The sequence below is a fragment of the Gavia stellata genome, unplaced genomic scaffold (genome assembly GCF_030936135.1).
Source record: "Gavia stellata isolate bGavSte3 unplaced genomic scaffold, bGavSte3.hap2 HAP2_SCAFFOLD_42, whole genome shotgun sequence".
NCBI classification, from domain to species: Eukaryota; Metazoa; Chordata; class Aves; order Gaviiformes; family Gaviidae; genus Gavia; species Gavia stellata.
Window position 1 is genome coordinate 1,079,683 of NW_026776913.1, and position 18,636 is coordinate 1,098,318.

At 50.0% G+C, this 18,636-nt stretch overlaps 1 protein-coding gene across 1 annotated transcript; it reads right to left on the minus strand.

Moving 5' to 3' along the window:
• Positions 1–6,935: 6,935 nt before the first annotated feature.
• Positions 6,936–7,892, minus strand: LOC132321438 (olfactory receptor 14A16-like). The gene has a single exon (XM_059834933.1). It carries the CDS (start codon positions 7,869–7,871, stop codon positions 6,936–6,938), a length of 936 nt encoding a protein of 311 aa, XP_059690916.1. The 5' UTR covers positions 7,872–7,892.
• Positions 7,893–18,636: the final 10,744 nt, after the last annotated feature.

An 18,636-nucleotide genomic window follows, 5' to 3' on the forward strand; every position in this document is an offset into this window, starting at 1 on the left:
CCTCCCCTCCCATGCCATCGTCCTCACTCACGAGCACCACCAAGTGCATTACTCCCTGACCAGGTATGCAGAGGAGCTGCTGGAGGGCTTCTCTGCTCACCCCTTCTGCCTCAAACTCTGCCTTGGTGCCAGCCCACAGGCACTGCCACATTCCCTCTGTGTGAGGTGCTGGGTGCCTCCACATGCCCTCCTCTGAGCCCACGCAGGGACCCCCAGGGTGTAGGTCTGCTTGGAGCTGGCCACCAATGCTTGGCTGTGCAGTCGCAGGGGATCTCAATGAGGCCACACTTGGAGAGAAGGTTGTGATTGTCCATGGTCAGAGTAGGCATGAGGATCTGCCTGGCAGTCAGGAAGGGCAGAAGAGGACAAGAGACAATGAGGACAAGAAGCTAGAAGGGAAATTTCAACTGAGGTTTAAGAAAACAACCAGTCACTTTCATAGTTGATTAGCACAGAGTGTGGGGCTCAGAGGTTTTCAAAACTCAAGTGGAGAAAGCACTGACCAACGTGATCCTACTGACAAGCTCTCCCTGCTCAGAGCACATCGTAGCACTAGACACCTCCATTGGTTCCTTCTGACCCTTCTTGGCAATATCTCTGGAGATTGCCTAGCCTAGTCTAGAGCAGGTTGCCCAATACAGGGTCCAGCTGGGTTTTGAGTATCTCCATGGATGGAGACTCCACAACCTCTCTGGATAATCTGTTGCAGTGATCAACCACCCTCACAGTAGAAAAGTGTTTTCTTGTGTTGAGATGGAAGTTCCTGTGCTTCAGATTCTACCCATTGTCTGTCACTGGGCAGCATGGAGAAGAGTCTGGCTCCCTGATCTTCGTTCCCTGCCATCGGGTATCGATACACATTGATGAGATCCCCATGAACCTTCCCTTCTTCAGGCTAAAAAGTCCCAGCTCTCGCAGCCTCTCCTTCTGACAGATGCTTGTGTGCCTTCATCATATTTGTGGCCCTTTGCTGGACTCGCTCCAGTAAGTGCATGTCTCTTTCGCTGGGCATCCCAGCACTGGACATAGCACTCCAGATGTGGCCTCACCAGTGCTGACTAGAGGGGCAGGACCACCTCTCTAGACCTGCTGGCCAAGCTCTCCTGAATGCAGCCCAGGAGGCTGTAGGTCTGCTTTGCCACACAGCCACACTGCTGGCTCGTGGCCAGCTTGGTTTCCACCAGGACCCCCTGATCCTTCTCTAGAAACCTGCTTTCCAGCCAGTCAGCCCCCAGCCTGTACTGGGCCATGGAGTTATTCCTGCCCACGGGCAGGACTTTGTGTTTCCCGTTGTTGAACTTCATGAGGTTCCTCTCTAGCCAGTTCACCAGCCTGCCCAGGTCCTTCTGAGCGGCAGTGCAACCAGCCGGTGTATCAGCCACTCCTCCCAATTTTGTATCATCCACAAACTTGCTCAGGATGCCTTTGGTCCCATCATCCAGGACTGTAATGAAAAGTTGAATAGAATGGGACCCAGTAACAACCCCTTTGCAACACCACTGCTGATTATCCTCCAGCTGGACTTTGTGCCACTGGACACAACCCTCTGGGACCAGCCATTCCGTCAGTTTCCAGTCCACCTCCTTTTCCACTTATCTAGACCATATTTGCTCAGCTTGTCTATAGGGGTATAATGGGAGACAGGCTGACAGCTCCCTGCATCCTCCTCCTTGCCCTGCTTCAAGATAGGTTTTACCTTTGTTTTCTTCTAGCCCTCAGGACCCTCACTCAGTCACCATGACCTTGCACACATGGTTTCAAGTGGCCTACAATGACGTCAGCCAGCTTCCTCAGCACTCATGAGAGCATCCTCTCAGGTCCCAAGGACTCACGCATGTGCAGTTTGCTTAAACGTTCCCTAACCTGAGACTCCTGCACCAAGAGAAAGTCTTCCTTGCTCCTTGCTTCTGGTCTTGGGTGCCTGGGATTCCTGAAGGTTGGTCTTACCAGTAAACTCAGAGAGGAAAAGGCATGGAGTACCTTGGCCCTTTCTGTGCTCTCTGTCACTAGGGTCTCTGCCCCATCTAGCAGTAGGCCTGCATTTTCCCAAGCCTTCCTCTTGCTCCTGGACTGTTGTTGAATCCTTTGTTGAGGCCTTTCACATCCAGGCTGAATTACCAGATTGAACTCGAGATGGACGTTGACTTTCCTAACACCCTCTCTGAATGCTCAGGAGGTTCTCGGTGCCCTCCAGAACCCTCCTGGGTGTCTTGTGCCCTGCTGTGCTGCCCCTCGGGCAGATGCCTGACTGGGTAGTGCCCCCCATGAGGACCAAGGTCTGTGAACGAGAGGCTTCTACTTGTCTGAAGAAGGCCTTGTCTGAAGAAGTGGAGCATGCTGGGCACGAATAAGGCCAGCTGCATATGGGGCTGAATTAGGAGGAGCGTGGCGACCCAGACAAGGGCAGTTACCTCCCTCCTTGACTCAGCACTGGTGTGACCACATCCAAAATAATGTGTCCTGGTGTGGGGCTCCATGTTCTGCAGGAGTGGGGAGGAACTGGAGAAGGTCCAGAGGACGTCTGCCAAGATGGGGTGAAGGGGCTGAATCACATGACTCGTGCAGAGAGGCTGAGGGACCTGGGCTGCTTTGGCCTCATGACATAGAGGCCAGAGCAATGTTGGAGTAGCCTGCAACTACTTGAAAAGTGGTTTCAGAGAGGATGAAGCTTCTCTTTGTAGAGGAAGAGGCATGAGAAAGGAAAAGCTTTGGAGGCTGAGACTAGACATGAGGGAAAATGAAATGTCACTTGAAGGGTTATGCCATGGTGCAACAAGAGGTCACCGGGGCTGGCGGTGTTTGTCTGTGATCAGCCCATGGCTTTCTGTTTCAAAGAGAGACATCGGTACAGGCAGGGACCTGTGAGGGTGACAGCAAGGTGGGGAAGCGGATAGTGGGTCTACAGCCTGCAGGGAAACAGGTGCAAGTGTGGGACAGTGTAGGGCATCCTGTGGTGGAGATGGCCAACAACGATAGCCGTGCAAGAAATGGTTTAGACAGAGAGATAGGAAGAGATAGGTAGAAATGCAATTAAGGAGCTGATTAAAGAATTAACGTGACTTCAGAAAGATGGGGCAAGTTTCTAACTCCCTGACACTCAAAGCAGCAACCAGATGGGTGGACGGTATTTGAATGAACAAAGAGCAAGGGGAGTGGGAAATCTGGCCAGCAATGGGAAGGGCAAATGTCCCAATACATCTGCTGAAAAGATGCCCTTAGACATGGTCATTTAACCAGGAGAGGTAGGAACACCTGAAAGATGAGGGACATTAAATATGCAATGTAATATAATAGATAGAGTAGTCGTAATGCAAGTACAGGAGATGACTATTTTTTCTCCTATGATCAATGCAATTCCTGCAAATTCCCATTCTGACACGGTGTGAAAACATTGCCATTATATTAGAAGTACTCCATTGTTTCAGCTGATGAAAATGTGCTTATATATGTTTTTTTAATGTTGCAGATTTGTTCATCTTTCCAGGCAGACCTTGTCTGTCTGACCATAAAATATCCAGGGCCACATTTAGAGACCTCAGTGTACCTGAGGTTTTGCACGGGACTGGCAAGCCTGAGCAGAGCTCCTCGGGAGCTACAGTTTCAGGCTGGGCAGGGGGTGTCCAGGGCATCTGTACTGGCAGGAGGTGCCTGTGTCCCCATAGCTGAAGGCATTTGTGTCTTACATCTAAACCCAGTTCTGGAAAAAACCTTCCTTTTAAAAAAAAAAAAAAGAACAAGGACACAAATTCCCCCCATTGACCAGTATATTAAAACACAAGAAAATAAAACAATGAAGATTTTAAAAGCTGAAAAGTGTTTTTAAACATTTTCTTTGCTTTGCATCTTCATGTTTAGTTCTTTGCTTTATTTTTATTGACATTTTCTAAACATGTCTCTTATCAGGCTGGCAGCATTTTAAAAAAGGTCATTTTGTGTCTTGCACATGTTACAAATCTGTAATATAAAAACTCATCTGCACAATGTATGTAGGTGAGCAGGCACTTCTTTATTGCAGTGCTGGACGCACAGGGGATCGCTCCACCTCGTGTGCGTGCTTAGTTTCTCTGCTACAAAAGTTATATACAATCAAAGTATACATATTCATCATATTTCCAAGAAACAATTAACATATTCATACAATTTCCAAGAACTCATTAATATATGTAAATGCTCGTGACGCATGCGCCTTCAGGTATACAGGTGGTCGTCTAAAGGTCCTCTGGTGGTCGGCCATAGTCTTCCTCATGGTGTCCTTTAGTTGAACCCAATCTTTGCGCATGCTCAGGTTGGTTGCAAAATCCCATTCTTGGAATCTTCTTTAGTTTTCCCCGGTTTACTGACCAGGCCTACAACTTATCATTCTCTTGACAAGCAAATTCTACCTCTTCACAATGCTACATTGTTCAACAGTTAGTTTATGAATAAATCACAGATAAATCATACCTAGTTACCTTCATACAAAATATATATGTAATTTAATTTTTATTAATCGCTCTTTGGACTATACTATTCTATCAATATCCATACTTAAAATAATCAATGGTTATTTCTATTAATATCTATTGATCGGCATTCTTGATATTCAAATCAAGATGGGAAAGGTAAGGAATTTTCCAAGCAGCATCATTGGTGCATATCAGGTCACATGGTCACAGGACTCAAGCAAGACTTTTCTATTCAATTCTTCATTGTTCCATCTCGTTACTATTAGTTCCTTAGAATGGAACAGTGACTCCCTGGTGAGGTTCCTATGGTTATTGTTTCTAACTTCACAATCCTAACTTATGCATTTGTATCTTATTATTTCATTTATCAATCAAATTTAACCTTTCTATATGATCATATTTTGATTATTTTAAAAAAATCAGAGTATTTACAACACACAGAGCCCTGTGCCCCCAAGACAGTTCCTGCTCAGGACTGTCAATGATACCCCTCAGTCTTTGCAGAGAGAGAGTCACACGGTGGTCTTGACGTCTCTTTGCTGGCTTAGATGTTAGTTTAGGTGGTTACATGCAGCAGAGGAAGATTCTTGCCCCATAAACATTTGCTCTGTTGCTGTCAGAAAAAGGGCCTGACATTATAGGATCAATTCAAGTTGGAAGGGAACTTGGGAGTTTTGCAGTCCAACCTGCCAGAAAAAAGTGTCCGTCCAGGTTGTTTAAGGCTTGGTCCAGTCAGAGTTTGAAAACCTCCAGGGACGGAGTCTGCACAGCATCTCTGTGTGACCTGCTCCAACGCTTGGCTCAGCTCATGGTGAAATAGACTTCCCTTATCTCCAGGCTTAATCTCTCCTCTTTCACCTCCCACCCACAGTCTATTGTCCTCCGGCCATGCACCATGGTGTAAAGCCTCTTCCCCTATTCTCTAGAATGTTTTTGTAGGCACTGGCAGGCAGCAATGAGGTCCCTCTCAGCCTTCCTTTCTCCAGGCTGGACTAGCTCAGCTCCCTCAGCCTCTCCTCATGGGAAAGGTGCTCCAGTCCCTGACCATCCTGGAGGTCCTTTGTTTCAAGCAAAGTGATTCAAGCTCTGAGCCCAGCAGGAGAATGGAGATGGACAGGCAGGAAAATTCACCTGTAAACTTGGGGTGTGCTGCCAGTGTTGGAAACAGCCAGCGAGAAAGGCTGAGGGGTTACAAATGCCCTGGCCCACCTTCCCCAACTCTCCATGCCACCAAAAGCACAGAGCAGCCTCATCCCTCCCGCGGCTGCAAGTCTCAGCTGCCTTCCACGAGCCCTGGTTCTGCACCACCAACCCCCTCGCGTGAGTCCGCACCCTGCATGGTCCAACAGCTCAGCTAACTTTAGTGTGTTCTTCTCCCGAGCACTTTCAAGCCCAGCCCAGTCCCTCTCTGGCTCTCCCCATCACTTCCCACCTCCCACCCATCTCTCCCCTACCCAGCCCAGAAAAGCAGCCCATTCTGGGCTGACCCCACGGCAGTGCCCACTGATGGGTGCTGCAAAGCTCTGCGCACTCAACCCCCCAGCCCCAGCCCCTCTGGAAGTCGCTGTAACTCCTGGGGGGCAGAGAGGTGTCTCAGCCTTCCCATCAGCTCCAGGGCTGAGGGCCAGCCATGGCATGAGGAGACAGAGGCCAGTGTCTCCCTGTGTCCCCTGCTCCTGTCTCCAAGACATCCTTGTCGTCCAATGCCAGCAAGACCCTCTGTGCCAGTCCCTCTCCCGGGAAAAGACTCCTGGCCCAGGGGCTCCTCAGGCTGCTCCGGCTGCCCCAGCAATAGAGAAGCCTGCCCCGAGCTGGTGCATGCAGAAATAGGTTTCTCTTGGTGATTTATTGCCCCCCTGGAAGCACAGAGTTGCTCCTTTGCTCTTGTCCAGGGATGTCCCTGCCCCCAGAGAGCCTTTTCCCAAGGAATTGTGTCCGTGCTGGCCTGGCTGGCCTCTCTTGCCCCCTTGCTGTGCTCCCCACAGGACCCCAAGCTGGCAGTGGTGCTCTGCAGAGCGAGCAGGCTGTGGTGCCTGCAAGCCATGCGGAGCCAGTCCCAGGCAGATCCCTGTGGATCATTCACCATCTCCAGGGACACTGGGAACCCACAGGTGAAGGCTCATCCCAGGCCCATTCCCTAACACGTTGCCCCATGCCCTTCTCCCCTGAGCCCATGGAGAGCCCAAGCAAAGCAGCATGACCTCGTAAGGGCAATTTCTTCAACCTGACCTCAGCTTTGGAAGAACCCAACCACCAGACACCGGCAATGAGGAAATCCCCTTTTATTACGGAGACACGACACGGGAGGCTGTACCATTGTGCCAGAAACATGCAAACAGGCCTCTGGGTCAGACGGGCTGGGTTCGTGCCTCTGGTGGAGTGGAGTGGATGCAGCCATTCCTGGATAAACATTGTTATCACACATAAAATGCCCAAAGCACAGGAGGTTCCAAGGTGGATTTGAATGACTTGTAAAGAGACACGGGCAGGTTAATGCTTCTGAGAGACTACTGACAGAATCAGCTTCTTCAGTGTGACCTTCAGCTCCTGGTTCCTCATGCTGTAGATGAGGGGGTTCACTGCTGGAGGCACCACTGAGTACAGAACTGCCACCACCAGGTCCAGGGATGGGGAGGAGATGGAGGGGGGCTTCAGGTAGGCAAACATGGCAGTAGTGATAAACAGGGAGACCACGGCCATATGAGGGAGGCATGTGGAAAAGGCTTTATGCCGTCCCTGCTCAGAGGGGATCCTCAGCACAGCCCTCAAGATCTGCACATAGGACAGCACAATGAAAACAAAACACCCAAAGTCCACAAAGATACTAACCACAATAAGCCCAACCTCCCTGAGGTAGGCGTCTGAGCAGGAGAGCTTGAGGATCTGTGGGATTTCACAGAAGAACTGGTCCACAGCATTGCCTTGGCAGAGTGGTAGTGAAAATGTATTGGCTGTGTGCAGCAGAGAAGTGAGCAATCCACTGCCCCAGGCAGCTGCTGCCATGTGGACACAAGCTCTGCTGCCCAGGAGGGTCCCGTAGTGCAGGGGTTTGCAGATGGCAATGTAGCGGTCATAGGCCATGATGGTCAGAAGAAAATATTCACCTACCATTGAGAAGGGAAAGAAAAAGACCTGGGCAGCACATCCTGCAAAGGAGATGGCCCTGGTGTCCCAGAGGGAATTGGCCATGGCTTTGGGGACAGTGGTGGAGATGGAGCCCAGGTCAAGCAGTGAGAGGTTGAGGAGGAAGAAGTACATGGGGGTGTGGAGGTGGTGGTCGCAGACTATGGCGGTGATGATGAGGCCATTTCCCAGGAGGGCAGCCAGGTAGATGCCCAAGAAGAGGCAGAAGTGCAAGAGCTGCAGCTCCCGCGTATCTGCGAATGCCAGGAGGAGGAACTGGGTGATGGAGCTGTTGTTGGACATTTGCTGCCTCTGGGCATGGGGACCTGTGCAAGGAAGAAAAGTCATTGAGAAGCTAGGGGAGACTTTTCTGAGCAAAACCAAAGCAATTTCCTTCAGACCCTCCCCTTGCTACACACCCTGCTCCCCTGATTTACTTTTCTAGGAGACCTTCCTTCAGCTCCATGGCTGAAGCACTGGTTTGGTGCTGCCTGAATATGCTGTGAGAAGTGGGCTGCTGAGGTTTCAGCCCTGTTCTGCAGCAGTGAGTTCACGGGAACGGTGGAAGCAGGGGCCAGTCCTGGTGTTCAAATATGTCAGATGAAACCACCCCTAATGCAGAAGAGCTTGTCAGCATCTGCATTCCCAGTGCTAAGGAACGAGGTTGGCAGAAAGCAGATTGAAAGTTTTCTCTTTGTTTTTAAATTCCCCCATCTTGTTTGAGGATGGTTTTGGGATGTCAGAAACCCTCAGTATTTCTGTTGCATGCAGTGAGAACAGAGTGAAAGCAAGAGGATTGCCTTTGGGTTAGAGCAGAGCGAGGGGAGCTGGTCTGTCCCTCAGTCTGAGATGCCCTGGGTTTGCATCTTTCTGAGACTGAGGGCGATCCCACTGCTTTGTTTCTGTGAAAAGCCCCCAGACACTGCTGAGAGCAGAGGGATCCACTGCAGACCATTAAATGTCTCACTCTTTCTCGACGTCTCAGCAACCCATTTCTAGCCAAGGACACACACGGCTTATTTCACCAACCCAACAGCATTTCCTTGGTCATAACATCTCTGTGCTTATCCATGGTGCTTTCAGATAATACAAAGATGCTATGGGACAGATTTGCATCCTGGAGGGCAGCTCACAGCATGAAGGATACCTCAAGGAGATACCTATGTTTTTCATGATGGAGTCTCACTAAGGGAAAAATAGCTCATTCCCCAGCCCCACAGACTGCACTGTCCACAGCCTCACAGGTGTGAGGAAAGCTGGGACCCTTGTTCCCATGGACACACTTGCATGGAAGGACGCACAAGATCAGTGTGTGACTCTGCAGATGAAACTCCCATCCCCAGAGAGCCTGACAGCAAGAACGAAGAATCCGAGTTCACATCCCTGATATCATCCCTGGGAGAAGGCAGTCCTGTCCCTCTGATGGTGCAGCAGGAAATACCTGCTCTGGAGCACATTTTCCTCCTCCAGAGGAAAACCCTCCCAAAACATCCCATACTCTGTGGGGTGTAAAAGCTTTTGGAGAGTCATGTAGGAACCGCAAATCCATTCCCCTTCAGCCAGATACTTACCGTGTCAAGGGCTGTGAAAACATCTTTCCAAGTGAGCTCTCAGCATCCTCCCATTCCAGACTGGCTTTAATCTCTCCTTGTCTCGCTTCTCTTCCCCTCGGTGCCTGCAGGCAGTGCCCTCAGCCCTGCTGCGCTCTGCAGAGGAGCTGCTCCTGGGCAGAGCTGTCTCTCCTCAGCGCTGCCCGCTTGCCATGAGCTCCCTCCATCCCAGGAGCCCGGCCCAGCTCAGCAGCAGAGGAGCAGCCCAAGGCGGCACTTTCTCTGCCCCTCGGGGCTCCCCCCAGGGGTCCCTGGGGCTCCAGGGGAACCTGCTGTGAAACAGGCTGGAGCAATCACTGAGGTTCCCTCCCGCAGCTGGGGAGAGACACTTCTTCCCAGCACTGTCATTTCCCTGCTGAGAGACAGACTCACGCCTAAATATCACCTTTTCTTGGCCCATCTTTAGACAGGACAGCCAGACAGGGACAGGCAGGGATCTCCTTTACCCCTGCTGAGGGAAGGGATGCAGCTGAGCCCGACAAGGCATCTCATCCTGGGTTTGGAGTGCTGGGGCTGGAAGGGCACTCAGCTCCCTCCCATGCACACCACAGACCCACAGCAGGTGGGATTCCTCCTGCCCCCCTTCAGGTGGACACACAATAGGCACCTGCATGTGAGCTCCTGCTCTCAGCTCCCATGGTAATTAATGGAGCTGGAGGCCAGGAGTGAGCTGTTCAGATGCAGTTGTCTGGTGACACCTGAGGTGCCAGAGGTGGTCAAAGATATGTGCCGGTAATAGAGACAGATTGAAGGTACGTGCAGGCTGATGTAGAGACAGGCCAACATCTGGGGCATCTTCTTGGAAGCTCTTGGGAATTTCCTTTGGCCAACTGAAAGGACAGCTGCTGCCCAAATTAAGGGCAACTGAACCTGTCCCTACTCGTTATATTCAGGTCAGCCTATAGAGATATTCATAGGATGGAATGGAGTCTTATGCCACAGGGAGAGCTCAGTCTCTTTCTTCCTCTCCTCCAGGTGTTGGGTTTACTAGATCTTCACTGACTGTATTGGCAGCTGTCTCGTGTTCATCCCCAAATTGTGGTACAGAATTCAAGGCAGCTGCTCAATGTAATGTTGAAATCCAGGCCCACAGAGCTACATGAGATGCCAGGGCTGGCAAGAAAATCACAGGACCAACAGGAAAGCAATTCCCATTCAGGGTGGGTGTGTGACAAGACACTGCAGGCGGCATTACAGACAATGCAATTTGGTGGCTGTGTGCCATTGAATGTTGCCATCACTCAGAGGCATCGGTCATCAGATGTCATAAGAGAGGCAACGTCTGCCCCTTCTCTGCCCAATAGCTGCAGGCATTGCGTGAACACAAAGCATCACACAGGGATCTGTACTCACTCCCTTGATGATACAGTCCCAGAACAGAACAATCCTTTTCTCAGTGTGCCTGCACACTTCTTGTCTTCATGGACCGCATCCTCCAAGCACAGCAATGGTCCATATCAAAACTCAATTGACACTCAAAAGGGAATTCAAGGGCACCAAGATGAGCTGTTGCTACTTCAGGAAACTTAAGGAAGAGACAGAGAGACTGTGGACCACTGCTAAGTTTAGTAAGAGTAGGTGTAGATGGATCTGAGATGCTCTGTGTCCCCTTTGCCTCAGTTTCCACCATTAAAGGTCTCCCAGGCCTTTGTGCTTTGAGGCAGGGCTCTGGAGGAGAACAACCAGCTGTGAATGGGGATGAAGCCAGGGGTTACCTGAGCAAACTGCACACCTACCAGTCCATTGGACTGTAGGGGCTGCATCCAAGTGTGCTGGGAGAGTTCTTCACCAGTAGATCCTGGTCCATGATGATCCCAGTAAGGAAGGTACGCAGACACTGTGAAGTATCATTTAAAATGCAGTTAGGTCGAGGATTATAAGGAGAGAATAGTATAGGTAATCTTTGATCCAGTTAGGTGGTGGGATGCCTAGGTGGTGTAGCATCGAATGGGACTCCCAGCCATGTGCTGCACGCCATGCAGAGCCTGTCCAGAGAAGAGATTCTCCTGTTTTGGTCAATCAAACTCTTACTGTATACTCTTAGGAGGAAATGACTCTATTCCTCTTCTCCACAGTCAGTCAGAAATGATGTTCTCAGGAGACCTTCCTGCTGCATTGTCAGACAGAGACAAGGCCATGCAGGTGCCGTGATGGCCGGTACCGAGTGGAGCTGCCCGCAGGCTGCACTGGGACAAGGAGCTGCTGAGGTTGTCCTGTGCCCAAGGGATCTCTGCAGCACAGTACAGGTGTGGAGGCCACGCTGTACACGCAGCACAGCGCAGCACAGCACTAACTCTTCGATTCACAATGGTCTTCTGGTCAGGATCAGTGATCAGGTTTCCCTGTGAGAAGTCTGCGCTCCACCCCGGTGCCACAGCTGAGGTGCTGCAGCCCAAATGTGCATGGCCAGGAGGAGCTGGAGCACAGGCAGGAGGAGCTGAAGCCCCAGGACTTGTCACTCTACTGTGATGGTTTGGGATTAAATGAGAAGTGGTGGCACAGCTTGCTGAGCTGGGGTGCTGCAGTGGAGGGATACAGGCTCTGATGGAGAAGGTGACAGGGAGGACAAGAATTGGGGGGAAGCACCCTGTGTGAAGGAGCAACTAGGATATATGGAGCTCCTCTATGAGATGGGCAACAGGTTGGGCCAGCTTCTGTGAGTGAGGATGAGAAGACAATTCAATAAGGGTGACATGGTCTTGGCTCTCATAACCTACTTTGTCAGGGAGAGGAAACAGCAATAGTCCTCTCTCAGCAAGCCGAGGAAGTCTCCAGGTTAAGGAGCAGGTTCCTGTGGGGGACTGTAAGTGCCCTGGCATTCCCTGGCCAGGCAAAGCGACAGGATGCCGGCAGCCTGGAGGCTCCTGGGACAAGTTCCGAACAGAGCTGCCAGGTAGGGACAACAAGGGGGATGCTCACCTGGAGGCGGTACTGGCAAACAAGGAAATAGTGGGGTCCCAGATGTCAAAGGAAGGCCAGCAGCAGAGCACAGGCTGGTGGACTCCAGAGGCGAAGACTTTGATGTACGGGGGGACTGATCCAGGTGGTGCCGTGGGAAGCAGCTCTGAAGGGCGAAGGAGCTCAGGAAAATTGATAGGCCTTGCAGGACAGCCTCTTCCGAGCACAAGAAGGATCTCTCTGAATACCTATGGAAAAGAAACATTCATCTGTTGGCCAACATTGCTATGACGGCCAACAGCATCCTGGCTTGTATCAGAAACAGTGTGGCCGGCCGGACTAGGGAAGTGATTGTCCCCCTGTAGAGAGGTGCGTGCTGGTCTCTTCTCCCAAGTAACAAGTGATAGGAGAAGAGGAAACAGCCACAAGTTGTGCCAGGGGATGCTTAGAGCGGATATTAGGAAAAATTTCTTCACTGAAAAGGTTGTCAGACAGTGGAACAGGCTGCCCCGGGAGGTGGTTGAGTCACCATCGCTGGAGGTTTTTAAAAGACGTGTGGATGAGGCGCTTAGGGACATGGTTTAGTGGTGGACTTAGCAGGGTTATGTTTATGGTTGGACTTGATGATCTTAAAGGTCTTTTCCAACCTAAACCATTCTATGAATTGATGTTTCTATGATCCTTGTACAGAGTCCGCAAACAAGTGCCACGAATCGATGCCACCATTACAGAGAAGGAAACAAGGCATTTGACCAGGTCGTTGAACCCTGGAATCGGTATGCCATGCCTCCTGAGGTTCCCGCAAGCACCTAAACTTTTTTCCAGAGAAGTGTGAGTCCTCTTTAGGTGTCCTGCCTGTCTCCTGCCCCATGCTGTGCCTTAGGCTGTGAAGAGAATCAAAACCAACTTTATGACTAGGTTAGCTTCATTTTACATGCTGAAATGCAGGGCAGATGAAGGGAGCTCTGCGCTTCCAGGCTCTCTGCCGCCCAGTTAGGGCTTCAGAGAATGGAAATGCAGGTAATCCTCTTGTGCCAGTGTACACCACATCAAAATTCTGCCTTCCTTTGTACCTTTTCGCTAACCTGGGATCTGCCCTTTGGCTGCCTTTGGTTAAAAAAGAAACTGTTCTTCTCTTCCACCTCCCCCTCCTCAAAAAAGCAGAGAAAAAAGATATGGAGCATGGATTACTTAAGGGCAATACTGTAATCTTTAAATGATAAGAGAGAGCAAAGATAGTACAACAAATGGCAAAACATCCTTGAGAGCTTCCTTATTTTTACTTGTCTCCAAAGCTCAGCCTGATTAGATCTTGAAAGGACGACCTCAAACCTCTGCAACCCAAATCCCTCCAACCTTCTCTTAGCCAAGGTCTTTTAGCCCAGGACACTTCTGCCCGTCACTTCAGCGCACTGTCCAATCTCTCTTTTCCAGCTGGGTGACGTCAAGGTACTCCATTGCAACTCCATTCCCTACAAATGTCTTCTCTCCATGCTGATCCCACTTGGATCATGCCATGTTATGTACGGCTCCATCCTCCTCTTGCAGAGCTCCATTGGATGGGCAGTTTTCCATTTCTTTCATGCCCATTCACCTTTGCAACTTTTTCTCTTGCATGCATACCACATATTGTCTGAAGCAGCACATTTATCCTCCACAGCTTCACTCTTTTCCCACTGCAGGCTGAGATATTTCTCCTCTTTGAGCAGACTTTGTGCAAAACTGCTCCATATATGGAAACCCACTTCAATGCTGCATATTCATTTGGGCTAAAAAAAGATAATAAAAATATCCTGAGCTAGTTTCTCAAAGACATTTTCAAAGCGGCAAAGCAGATTCAATACAGAAATGCTGAGAGCCAAGTTACAAAGAGAGGGAAAATTAGGTGAAGACTCACAAATTTGTCTACACTGACAAATTCTCTGTCAGTCAAGAGCAAGTCCCACAGCCTGGGGGATGTTTTCATGAATTGACCCTCTGGGAAGTTTTGTTTCTTGGGCCTCTTGGCTCGAGCCTGTGACATTGACATTTCCAGGAAGAGGAAGAGTTCCCATTCAGGTATCAAACTTCTGCCCATCCTGCCTGGAGATCCAGGACAGTTGTGTCACACAACACCCAGTGTCATAGTGAAGACGGAGGCAGTGTGAATTGTCGTGGTTTGGACTCCAACGGAAACTCAACGCCTGAGCTGTCAGGACCACGTTGGCTGCAGTTAGACAGAAGTTCCCTGACATGACTGTGCGTTCCGACCTAGTTGGCAGAGTTATTCACAGCCCTCACTGAAAAGGGCAGGGTGTCAAGGAGAGGAGAACTCATTTCCGTTTCCCAAATCCCAGGGCAGTGCCCAAACCATCCTTCCCTTGTCTTCTGGCATCCCATTGCTTGAGATGCTAATCTGCTGGGGCTTCTCTGAGGAAACCTTCAATAATCTTTCAGGTGCTTTTGTGATTTCCCTAAGAGTATCAGTATCTAAAGAAGAAGAAGAACCAAAGCAAAACCAAACCCCAACATTAATCTGCCTAAATATAAATATCTGCAACATAGCAGTTTGCATCTCTGGTGGCCGCTCTGGGCAACACCAGATAGATCAGTATTTGCAGTGCTGGCCATTATACCTCATCCTCAAGGACAAATCTACAGCAGTTCAGAGGAAAGGTGCCCTTGAAAAGTCATCTTTTGTGTCCCCCAGGAGGCACGAGCGCTGCTCATTCCCCACTCCAGAGTGGGGTAGAGGCTGGTTCCCCTTCTCAGGACAGACTCCTTGCCAGGAAGCCACAGGCATGGGGGGAGCTCACCTGGTTCTTACTGGCACTTCACTCGCATCCCTTTTGGTGTATCTCTTCCTTCTCTGTGTCTACTCTTCCCACACACAGGAATGACAGAAGAACAAACATTTCATAAAAACTTGTCGTAAAGTCCTTGTTAGAGACAAGAAGTCCCCCCATGAAATCTGGAGGGAGCCCGGAAGATTGCCTTAAGCACCAAGAAGAGCCAAGAAGCTCAAGGCCTCTTCTGAAGTGCAGCAAATTCTTGCAACCAAGACCTGAGCCTGGAAGTGGGAAGGAATTTCTGTCTGTGGGTGGAGGAGGAACAAGTGTGTTGTGGGAGTATGTCAGGGCTGAAGGCCCTTGCGCAAATCAGAGATGATGGAGACATTCCCACCTTGTGCGCTTGCCTCAGCCTAGGAAATGGGGAGAGCCTGCTGCTGGGGGTGTCTGTGCTCAGTCATGCCCCATGAGCTGACCTTGCTCTCTTTTGCAAGAAAGAAGAAAACAGGAGGACTCGGTTTGCAGTATCTAAGTCAGACAGTGGACACAAATAAATAATTACATTGTTGGAGGGGAGTCAGAATATGAGAAGGAAAGAAGGGGGAAGTAATGATTTCTGTGTTAAAAGATGGGGAAACTGAGACCCAACTTGTGCATCTTTCCTCTGCGCAAGGATGTACTATTTTTTTTTTCAGAGGAGCTGACCCTATCAGAGTAGCTTTCACAGTTGTCCTCTGCTAGGAAGCCCAGAGAACAAGAGGGATTGGATTCACCGAGTTGGATTTAGACATGTCCAATGGAAGGGCTTGATCCAGCTGCCCACTTCTCCCTGCCAATAGGGAGATGCCCGGAGGAATCCCAGACATGCAGGAATGCCACGCCTCAGCCTGGCTGGGTGACAGAAGAGAAAACAGCATGCTTAGAGTCAGTTTCCTCCCACTCCTGGGCAGGTGTGGCATTTCAACAGCTCCCACTTGCAGGATCACAACTGGCTTTACTTTAAAGAAGGAAGAAAGCCAGGCAAGTTTTTTACACTCTTCAAGACCAGACCTATATTTCTTTAAGACACAAATTCCCTTCTCCTGCTTCTCATTCCACAACCAGTCCCAAGATTCTGCACTTCTAAAGATATACCTGGTACACAAAGGAGGCCCTTACGAGTGGTCCCCACTTGATCAAAAGAGATGCACCACCTGTTTATTCCTGGTGGATCACAACATGTATGAGCTCTCGAGGCAGGCCACAGTTTTTCTGAGTGCATTTCCAAGAGCCCCCTCGACCTCCCTGTTCCGCAGGCTGCAGAAGAGTGGATTGACCAGGGCCGTGAGGATGGTGTAGAAAAAGGAGAGGACTTCATGGAGCTGCCTCAGGGAGGCTGTCCTGGTGTCATGTAGAAAAGGACGAGGGTGCCATAGAAAACAGTCACCACGATGAGGTGAGAGGAGCGGGTGGAGAAGGCCTTCTGCCTCCCCATGGTGGTTGGGATCCTCAGGACTGCAGCTCTGGTGCAGATGTAGGATACCAGTGTGAGTCCAAATGGGAAGGCTCCACACACATGGGTGTGTCCCAGTGGGTGGCTCCCCAATTTGGCACAAGTCCCTGATGATTCCCTGTCTCAAACTTCATATCTTTATCGTGACTTGGAGATGGCCGAGGCAGTCACCTAGACAGCCCAGAGAGCTCCTGGAATGGAGGAGCCCTTTTACTCAGTGATTCACCCCACCTACACTGGGGTGCGTTGTTCCTGAAGGTGCTTCCATGGGGAGGGTGCCTCAGATTCACTGCTCGCTGTAAATCACATCCCATGTAGATGGCTGAGAGACAACTGTGAGAGAGCTGAGGGATTGAGATGGATCCCTAAGATACGAGCAAGATGGAGAAAGAGACAGCGAGAGATTAAGAGAGTTGAGAACATAAGGGCATGTCTTGGCACCCTGGCCCCATACACTCTGCCCCAACCTCTGCCTGTCCACTGAGGTGTGTGAGTGCCCATTAGCTTATGCCCCACAGCTCTGACTGCACTGACCACCACGCTGCCTGTATCTGGGTTCAGCAGTGTCAAGGACACAGAGAGGGTATCTAAGGAAAGAGGAGCTGGAATGAGAAGACAGGCAGGACAGGGCTGTACCAAAACACGTGGTCTCGCTTCATAGCTGCCGCTGTGCAAAGAGCCCCTGGCACAAACAGGCAACACTGTGGCAGGGATTAGAGAAGAGGAGAGGTTTCCTTTTAATTTGGGAGAGACTTTAAGGTACAGTTGTAACCCTCATGTCTTCAAAGGATGGCCCCGCTGAGCAAGAGTCCATCTCTTCTGCAAACGACCACACGTTGCCCGGTATGTGGCTCAGGGCACTTGGCATTACCTATGGGAAAACTAAGCTGCCAAGTCTATGCTAAGTACAGTTCTCCTGAAGACCACTGTAGGAGGAGATGATATCACCCTCTAGAGTGCTGATCCTTCCCCGCTATCAAAGGAGGCCAGAGAATGAACTCATCTTTTTAGACATTAAAGTTATAAAAGTCTATGTCTGAACAAGCTAATTCCACTGAATGTGCTGGATTAGCTGAAGTATTGGCTCGGGGAGCATTGTGTCAAGGACTGGACATTTATTTCACCAAACATGAGTGATATGGAGACAGGTGCACTGTTACTCCAAACTACATTCCTGACCAATATTCTAGATTCTGGACCAAATTAGAAGAGAGGTCATTCTCAACAGTTCAACTGGACTGAATTTCAGGCATGTTTTTGTTCTGACCAGGACGTTAACGGAGATGTATTTTCCACTTGGTCGAAAAATTAAGCTGTTATTGTTCTCTTCATTGTGTTCCACCTATGTCCTGTCATTTCCTAAAGACTAAGAGGTTCAGCAAAGATCTGTCACCAAAATAATCAGGAAACCAGATTTAGAAGGAAGGCGCAGTTGCATGAGAACCGGACGAGGGCGAAGCTTGTTGAGAATTGGGTGTGCCATGGAGGGATGAAGTCCTCTGCTTGTTGCTCTCTGTCTTGGTTTGCACGCTTAGAAAATGCCACTGTGGTATTCACCAGGGTTTGTAAAGTGCTTGTAGGTCATTTGAAAGGCATTGCTATGCAGGGTCATCTTATGATGACGTGTTGCAGAAGAGAGTCTGGTGTGATATTCGATTAAGGAGATCTTACACTGCTAAGAAAGAGAGGTCTCATTTCTGCAGATGCATCATAATCATGTGTTTGCCCTCCCCACCCCTCTCCCCTTTCAAAATCCACTTACAACACCTCTCCTCAGGTGGAAAAGCAGTTTCTGAAGATTATCCCACTTCTTTTGAAACCTGCCTTGAGAGCATCTTTCATCAGCTGGTTCCTGAGCCTGAAAACAAAGGGACTCGTCAAAGGAGTTGGCACTGTGTTGAGAAGGGCCACTGCCTTGTTTCAGGAAATGTGGTGACTTGAAGGCTGGACATACATGAAGATGCAGCCCAGAAGGGAGCAGAAGTAGCACTGAGTTAAGCAGCCTGGGCAGGATATGGCTTTGCTGGCCATGCACAAGTTTCCTACGGCTTTGGGTATGATGGATATGGTGATGAAAACCTCCAAACAGGAGAGGTTACAGAGGGAAAAGTACGTGGGACTGTGGAGGTCTCCTTCAGACAGAATGAGGGAATGATCAGCAGGTTTGTCCCTAAGATCACCAGGTGTGAAGCCAGGAGAGCGATTGCCATGAGGGACTCCTGATGGTGGAGGGAGGGGAAGCCCAAGAGAAGGAACTCTGTGACAGTCGTATGGTTCAACATTTCTGCATCCGAGCTGCA